General features: G+C 43.2%; 1 protein-coding gene across 2 annotated transcripts in view; it reads left to right on the top strand.

The window, feature by feature from the left end:
• Positions 1 to 3,433: 3,433 nt before the first annotated feature.
• GALNTL6 (polypeptide N-acetylgalactosaminyltransferase like 6) overlaps positions 3,434 to 8,702 on the top strand; it is a 460,275-nt gene continuing 455,006 nt past the window's right edge. The window contains exon 1 of one of the 2 annotated variants that reach the window (XM_027635754.1): positions 3,434 to 3,731. In XM_027635754.1, the coding sequence (XP_027491555.1) occupies positions 3,594 to 3,731 (138 nt within the window). In that variant the 5' untranslated portion in view covers positions 3,434 to 3,593. The remainder of the gene's footprint in view (positions 3,732 to 8,702) is intronic. The other variant, XM_027635755.1, reaches the window with a different exon arrangement.

Raw genomic sequence — 8,702 nt, 5'->3', positions numbered from 1 at the left:
AACATGGGCTTTTTTCTCAAACATCCTGGAATTTGGAAAGTGGACCCTTGGGCCTATTTCATCTGTCTATCACTCCAAAATTAGTTTATTGACTATAGCCACTCAAACTGCCTAAAGAAAAATGGTATAAAAAGAGACTGGACCCAAGCAAAAATCCAGGACAAATTCCATCAACTCTGTGGAGGTAACTGATGGGTTGCCTTTTCTTCCTCCACCTTCTCGGGACGCCTTGGGGTGAGCAATTGCTTTATACAAATATACTAATTTTACTTTTGCTCTATAGTATTTTAAAATTTTTACTTATCACTTCATTGTAAGTTGCTTTTGCTTCAGCGTGTGTGCCTATGCTTTGTATTATTATTATTACTACAGCGTTTGTGTGTTTTTTTGGAGTTAGACCCTATTCCAGACACATTGAACCCCATAAATTGTCACAGATTAGCATTATTAAACACGTTATTTCATGAACTGTTAGAATAAGTCCATTTTTAGGTGCTGAAAATTTCATCAACGGCAAAATAACTAATAGGAGAAACCCTCTGAGGGGTTTTTCTACCGCTATTAAGTGCAGTCCCTATATTCAAAAGGTATCAAATGCCCTGTCTGTCTCAGCGAATCTGTTAAGTGAAACGTCTCAATAGGTGAGAGGCTAACAGACTGTTTTGGATATTAAAAGGCTTTGATCTCTTGGAGAGGGGACACTGATAGACAAAAAATAATTTAATACAGGTTGGACAGGGAATTCTTCTTTTCTGCCCCTTTTAGCGTGACACCTGGTAGGGGTGAAAAGGAAACAATGAAGTACATCCTTTGTCACCAAGACAATAGAACAAAGTCTTGCACATGACACTCCACTAAGCAAGATTAGTTTACTTAGGAATTGCAATTTTCAGGGTGAGTGCAAAATTGTCTGGAAACTACAGAGAAAGTAAAGTATCAATGGCGCAATGTCAAATGTGGAAACATACATTTGGCAGAACTCTGCAAGGATCTGTCCTGCATCTGAACACACTAAAATTCTTGCTAACAGTCGGGATTGCAGAATTGAACAAATTTATTACATTTGTATATCACAGAGGAAAATAGGCTTAAATTCAAAGTGATTTTGATAAACTGGATAAATATTCCAGAAAAAAATTATATTCAATAAAGACAGTACAAACAGGAGAAATATTCAGCCATAGAAATAGAGACAATGAATTAGGTGTTCTTGAGGGAAACAAAACAAACTAGAGCTTAAATTTTATCACAAAATGGTCATTAGTTAACGAGCTACTGCTGTTACAACAAAGCTTCCATTCCACATGGAAGCATGGAAAAACAGAACACACTGTGACACATCCACAATTATCCTTCTTTTCTTATAAACACTTAAAAAGGTCCCAAGTAGCTTATTAGCTCCAGCTTTGGACATCACACTTCAAATACAATACAAATCAGCTGAAGACAGTCCTGATGAAAGCCGGAAGTGACATCAGATCTTGAGACATCCTGGAGTGCCAATGGAACAGTGTCTGGAAGTGGACTTTGACTATGTGAAGACTGAGGGAAATACTCTGCTTGCTGTCCCTTTGGTGGCTATTGTAATACTCTGAAATTACAGTAAGGAAGGTTCAGGTTAAACATTAAGGAACAGTTTGCAACGGCAAGTCAGAACAGATTGCCTGAGGAGGCTGGAGTGGTGCTATCGCTGGAGGACTTCAGAATTGGTTAGACAACCACTTGTCAAAAATGACACAGATGTAGCTGATTGTGCCTTGGGGCAGAGCCATGGAAGAGCTGACCTCGCAAGGTCCCTTCCAGTCCTACTTTTATGCAAAGAGCATTATGCTATTTCCTCCCATCCCACCTTCATCGTTCAGTTTTCCTGTTCCTCCCACAAGCTTTCTTTTATCTCCAGCTACTCTCCTAAAAATAACCTTTAACTGCCTCTTGTTTTATGCATATGTAGGAAATCCTTTCTGCACAAGACCGTTCTGTGGATGGACAAGACTGATCTCACCCGTGGAAAAGGAGAGGACTACTTATCATTTGTAGAGATGCACTATGGTTACAAAAAGAGTATTCTTGCTGCAGGATTAAGACCTAGACATTCAGAAATATTTTAGCCACCGATAGAAACATGGACTGCCACTGAAGTGGTAGCTTTCTACATGCAAGACAGAAAAAAAAAAAGTTAGATATACCTTTATTTTTCAATATTCATTCTGAACACGTTAATGTTACAAGTCTCGTACACGCTTTCCCACTGTTTGATGTGACAAAACTTAAAGGGCACTAGGTCCTAGTAAGCTTAACCTCAGCGTCCTCCTATTTTGCTTAGAGGAGTTAGTTTGAAAAGAAAAGGTAATTGCACTGCGTGGTCAGAACGACCAGCTGAACTCTGACCAGAAGCCCAAACGGGTTCGATTGCAACAAGCTGGGTACAAGTCGACATTGATTTGAACATCTCCTTCCCTCGGTGCTGCTACCGAAGTGGGGGGTGACTGCGTTTCGGAGAAGGCTGGAGCTGCTGGGGTTGCGGTCGGGCAGCCTCGGGAAAGGCGGCGCCGCGGGGGGAGCGCGGGGATAGCCCGGCAGGTGAGCGCCCCGACACTGCCCGGCGGAGCGGTCCGGGCCCCCGGGCAGGGAGCAGCCCGCGGGCTCTCCGCGCGGTTCCCCCCGCGTTTCACGTAGCGCCGAGGAGGACGGACCGGAACGGGAATTCCAAACCCCATCCCCGGTGCGCGGCGGCAGAACCGGCAGCAACAGCAGCAGCACCGCCCGGCTCCGGCCCGCGGAACCCGCGCCAGGCTCCCGCTCAGCGCCTCGTCCGCCGGGGGAAAAGCCGCGGAGCTGGCGGATGGTGCACATGGGGCGGCCGGGATGAGGAGGCGCGGTGGGGCGGGCCCGATGTCGCCTGCCCCCGGCCCGGTCGGCGCACGTGGTGGCGGGGGGGCGCGGGGCCGCCTCTCCTTGCCCGCCTCCCCGGCGCGGACGGGCGCGCTGCGCCGCTGCTCCGGCATCAGCTCTCTTTTCCTGATGGTTTTTTTTTTAAAACTCTTGCTTAGCAAATTGCGCGTGATGAGCTCATGATGCCGCGCCCCCCGGCCCGGGCCCGGGCAGGCAGGGGGACGTGAGGCGGGCGGGCGCGGCCAGCCGCGGGGGCTGCGCGCAGCGCCAGCGCTCCGGCGGAGCCGGGCGGAGGGGGCGCTCTTGGTCCCACGCCGCTTAGGGGGCTCGGGCTTTTCCCTCTTTTTTTTTTTTTTTTTTTTTAAATATATATTTCTGTTGCCCCTCTAGCTCCGTGTGCCGGGCTGTTTGCCGCTCTGTACGCAGGTGGATCCATGAGCTGCCCCAGGCGCGGCACCGCCGCCGCGCAGCACCGCGCCGGGGCGGGGGGAGCGGCCGCCAGTCTCGGCCCCGCCGCCGCCGCCGTCGCCGCCGCCGCGGGGGGTGGCCCCGCCCGGGCACGGGGTGGGCAGGCGTGAGGAGGGCGAAGTTTCTCCGCGGCTCCGGGCCCCTCGCAGGGACAGCGGGGAGGGAAGGACTTGGCTCCGTGGTGCTGGGGGAGCTGACACTGCCGCCGCCAGCAGAGCAGCCCGGCTTTGGCCATGAAGAGGAAACAGAAGAGGTTTCTGCAAATGACGCTGCTCTTCACCGCGGCTCTGATTTTCCTGCCTGACATCGGCCTCTGGTCTCTCTACAAGGAGAAGCACCTGGTGAAGCCGCCCGAGCCCGCCGAGCCGCAGGTAGGTCCGAAGCCGCCCGGGAGCCCAGCCCACCCCGCCGCGCTGCCGCCTCCCGGGGCACGGCCCGGCCCCGGCGCAGGGTGCGCGGAGCGGGGAGCGGCAGCACGTGCGCTCGTCCTGCCGCCGCGCCGGGGACAGAAAGTTGTGAGCGAACATCTGAGCCCGCCGGGCTGGGCTTCGCCTGGGTGAGCAGTCACACAGGCTACCTGTGAAATTAGGAGGAAGTGGGATTTTGTGTGCTTCGTTGGTGAGCCGAGGGTGATGCTGGGCTCTGATTTTCATTACGAGAAGTGGAGGTTTTGCCGCAACTTTTGTTTGCCTGTCTGCAATACTTCTCGAACTGATGTGTGGCTGTAGGTCCGCTGAAATTGCTCGAGATCCATCTAGGTGTCTTACCGCCGAGATTTTTTTTTTCTTCTGTTGAAAACTCACTATTGTGACCTGATACAGCTACGCTGTGTGTAACTGCTTGTCAGACTGATGTCACAACAACCTCCCGAATATTTTCAGTTTACTGTTTCCTCAAACACTATTATTAATAACAGCAGTTGACATAAGCTGTTTTTTTTTCTTGAGTTATTCTTTGACTTGCTGGGTTTGTGTATGGCTCATAAATCACAGTATGACCTGCATTAAGTGAAGTTTAGTTTTAAGGAGTTGTTGTAATGCAGTTTTTTATAACCTTACCCGTAATTTACCAAAGCTTATGTTAGCTCAGTTCAACAGTGCTATGCTCCTACACTATAATTGTCAGTGTATTTTTAATTTAACGTGATATTTCATAGATCATTAGTAAGAAGTTAAGGAATTGTCTGGTCTCTTAACTTGTTTGCATAGCCTTTATGTTAGAATGTATTAGGTGGCATAATTTATAATTTTATTGTATTAGTAGTCTTCATTTCAAGGGTCATCACCCATGTATGTGATGCACTTCCTAAATACTAAACTTATTTAAATCAATGACTTCAGCTGAAGAGTAATATATTTGATTCTTTGTTAGTATAGCTATCTATTACAGAAGTTAGTCCTCCAAAATATCATAACTTTGGTTAATGAAATATCCTGAATATTACTAGAGGAGGAAGTTAAGAATACCTTCTTAATTTGAAGCTTACTTTATCTGTCCATGGGTTTTAAAATGCAGTAGGTGTCAGTTGCTAGAATTTAGTTGGAAGTAATTTCTGCTGAAAGAAAATTATACACAATCATAAGTGTGTGTCATTAGTTTACAAGGTGCACACTGCAGTCTTTTCAGTTTCCAGTGCAAATAATGATTTCCATCTGTTGCATGGCTCTTAAGAACACACATGCCTTGACATAAGATGATATTTCTAATGTTCAAGACTGCACTCTTAAGTAGAGCATGATTGGTTAGCAGTCAAAGGGAGATAACTTTTTTTTTTTAATAAAAAAAAAAGAAAAAAGGGTTCTGGATAAACTAGTGGAAGAAAACCTTGTAAATAAGCAGCTGAGCATACGTGAAGGGCTAGTGAGACTTGCTAATGAGACCCCAGAAAATTTTAAATCCTACATTTTCTGAAGAGGTTTTTTTACTAGCTTCCTTTTTTCTCTTTTTTTCTTTTTCCCCTTCCCTTTTCTCCCAACCTGAATACTAATTGAGGAGTAATGGGACTGTTTAATGGGAAAACAGTAAAAATGAGCAGTGCAACTTTGAACCTTACAACTGACTCTGGTGTTATTCTGTTATCATGGTAAGTATTGAAATCATGTTGGCAATGTCATTTACCCAGTGGGGAAAACAGGTTGAAGTACAGGTGAGTAATGCAGTTAGGTTACTTGTGTCTTTAGCTGTGCACATTATAACCCAAAATACTTAGAAGGAACAAGAGTTGAAATACAAGTTTGAGTTCAACTCCCTTAAATACAAAGGAAACAGTTCGACTTCCTTGAGACTTTACTAAAAATGAGGTCACGTGAGAAGATACTGCATTAGAAATAGTATCGTAGTAGAACTGTTAACTTTCTTTTTCCCTGGTAATTTAGTAAGGCATACAAGAATTTAGACACTCAACGCAGTCATTCTTTGCCCTTGAGGTGTTCAATTACTTTATAGTTAGTGTGACTTAACACAAGTTTAGATGTCCGTCCTACTGAAACTGCAGCAGACTTTTCTTATGTATTCTAAGATTGTGTTAGGTTACATAGGTATGTTTTAGAATCAGCATGTGATAGTGATGTATAGTCGGACTGCTGTGGTGTGTCCTGACCAGGGAAGAGAGGTAGAGCTGTCTGTGACTTCAATAATTTGATTACAGGCTGAAGTGGTTTTGCTCTCATGGGTAAAATGTGTGTCTAGTGGTATTCTGATATTGACAGTAACGTTTATAAATGTGCCATCTTGTTTTAAGAACAATTAAATTCATGTTATTGATCATCAGGTGTTTTTGAAGAGATGGCATAGGGAAATGATGTTTTGCCTAGTTATAAATTAAATTTCCCAATTCATTGCTAAAACAGACATCCCCAGACTTCCCTGTGAATGAGGGCTCTGTCAGCCTCTCCTGTCACTTCAGCTGCTTGCTACAGCACCAGAGCAAAGGAGAAATAGCAAGCTGATGGAGGAGGCATTGATACCCTGACAGCAGTAAGCATAGGAGCTGTTTGAAAGCAGTCCACAATGCAAAAATAGGCTGTTTCTATCAATGGTAGAACAGTGTCTCCTGGGGACTGTGTCATTCCCAGTGCCTAGAAGAGGTACTTGTGTTCTTTAGTGCTATCTAGAAACTCTAATATGACAAAATAAGTTGACTTTTTTATTCATTAAAATAGTGCTACAGTAAGTTACATAACAGTATTTTTTGTCACTGTGCAAATTGTTTCTGAGCAGAGAAGCTCTTCTGTAGGCAAAACTAAAAGACGAGAAAATAGTATTGGCAACTGTGATTTCAGACAACATTAATGATTTTGTTCACTTTACATGAATTCTGTTAACATTATTAGTCTCTATGAATCTCTGTTTCACAGAAACGTTCTATAAGCCTTTGCGATGTCATACGTTTTTCTCTTGAGAACTTAATAGGCTTGATCTTTATATTTTGATAATTGTTATTTACTTTTGGTTTCTCACACTATTTAAAGTGGAGCTTCAAGAGTAAAGGTACATATGTTAGGTTCTGAGTTACATGGTACAGCAAGATCTTCATAAAATATAGTTTGATAGTAAAGTGGCACACATGAGGAAAAAAAATGATAATTTCTGGTTTAAATCTTTCTAAGTCAGTCTTCTTTGCTATATTGTGGGAATAAGGGAAGTCGAATAGGATATTTTTATTGCCTTTTTAAAAAAGTCTTATTCCTTAACACATTATGGTGTCCTTGAGTTTTGATTAAAAAAGTCTTTACAGGTAGTTTAATTTGGGGGTATGTGTGTTTGTTTGTTTTTGTTTTGTGATTGAGATATTATATATATATATGTATGATGTAAAAGTCCTATCTGATATTTTGATAAAATTCCAAAGCCAGTTTTTTTTGGATACTGAGTTATGCTAATAAAACTTAATTTCAGTTTTGTTTTCTGTGGAAGAAAAGCAATAATGCAGCACAACAAGTAGGATGTAATCCCGGTTCAAATCTGGGTATTTCATACTATCTAAAGTTAGTGCTACTTTATTTGGCTACAGTAAGGTTTTATCCTTGTCTGTTTATACACTTTTAGTATATGAAACATAACTTCATATAAAAGAACCAAATTTCTTGTGGCAGCTTTCTAGTGTCTGTAATGTAGGTATTTGGTGAAAAGTGTTGAGAGATATGTTTCTTTTGGTTTATATGGGATGCCAGTGTGGGTGACTGAAAGGAAGGCAGTCTAGTGAAGTAACCCCTGATATAGTTCAACTTCATTTTGTACTTTTTTCATTGATTTGTCATCTTCCTGCTGCCCAGTGTCAAACCTCCTCACTTAAGGTTGGATTGAACAACAGCATCTCTTAGTCACAGATGTTCTGTAATACATACTCAGTGTATTAATGAAATGCTTTATGATGTGTAAAGTAAGGAAGAAAGGTAGATTTCTGGCTTCATTTCACTTATACTTTGGTGCAGTGAGGCATGCAGCTTTAACCTCCTGGTTGAGGCACTTCTGCTGGAGAAACTCTCAATGGTTTTGGCCCTTTTTATTTTGGTGCATGTGTGGTGTCCAGAACAAAGAGCAAAATACAGCTGTGCTGTGAGGGGAAAGCATTGCTCCATGGGATAGAGTTACACTCTCTTTCCTTTGTCCTGTGAAGTCCTTATTTCTATGTGGTTAGCCCCAGTTAGCCTCTTTCTCATGGGATACGTGAGGTATGGATTTAAATGAACTCCTTAGCAAAAGGAGAACTTAATCCTAGCAAATCATGTGGCCTTGTGTTATAGTTGGCAAATAGGCACAAAATTAACCTTCCACTGGCTGTGAAAGTACTGACTTTGTCTTCTGAATCCAGGAAGCGGTTTCGGCCTGAAATCTGTCTTGCAAACAGTCATTAATTTCTGAAGTCTGTGAAAGAGGTGAAAATTTAAATTTACCCCAAAGTGCAATGTTTCCTAATGTTTAGCACACAAGTTCTGTAATCATAAATTTTCCAGGACAGTTAATTCTGTTAACTTACTTACTATTGACTGGAGTGAAGTACAAAGCTTGGGTTGGTGAATTCTCTTTCTGGAGCTGCATAAAAGCTGTATCTTGAGAGAAAAGTTTTCTTCCCCCTTCCCTCCCCCCTCCCCCTTAGATGTATTTCTCTTGTTTTCCAGTTGATTTCAACAGCTGCAAAATGTTGTACAAATTATCTTTTCGTTTAGGACACAAATACACACCTGTTTTCTCTTATTACACTGTCAGGACGCTGTCAGTTACTTATGTAGTTAGTTCCACTGTCTCACCTTTGCTTTCACTACAAACTTATGAGGTGGGAGTTTGGTTTCTCTTTAGCAGAGGAGCAAATAAAGTATAGAATGACAAACAGTCTCAACTTT

The sequence above is a fragment of the Corapipo altera genome, unplaced genomic scaffold, assembly GCF_003945725.1.
Source record: "Corapipo altera isolate COAL_440 unplaced genomic scaffold, ASM394572v1 22b, whole genome shotgun sequence".
In the NCBI taxonomy this organism is placed as follows: Eukaryota; Metazoa; Chordata; class Aves; order Passeriformes; family Pipridae; genus Corapipo; species Corapipo altera.
Note: the sequence above shows the minus strand (reverse complement) of the source record. Positions and strands in the feature narration are given on the sequence as shown.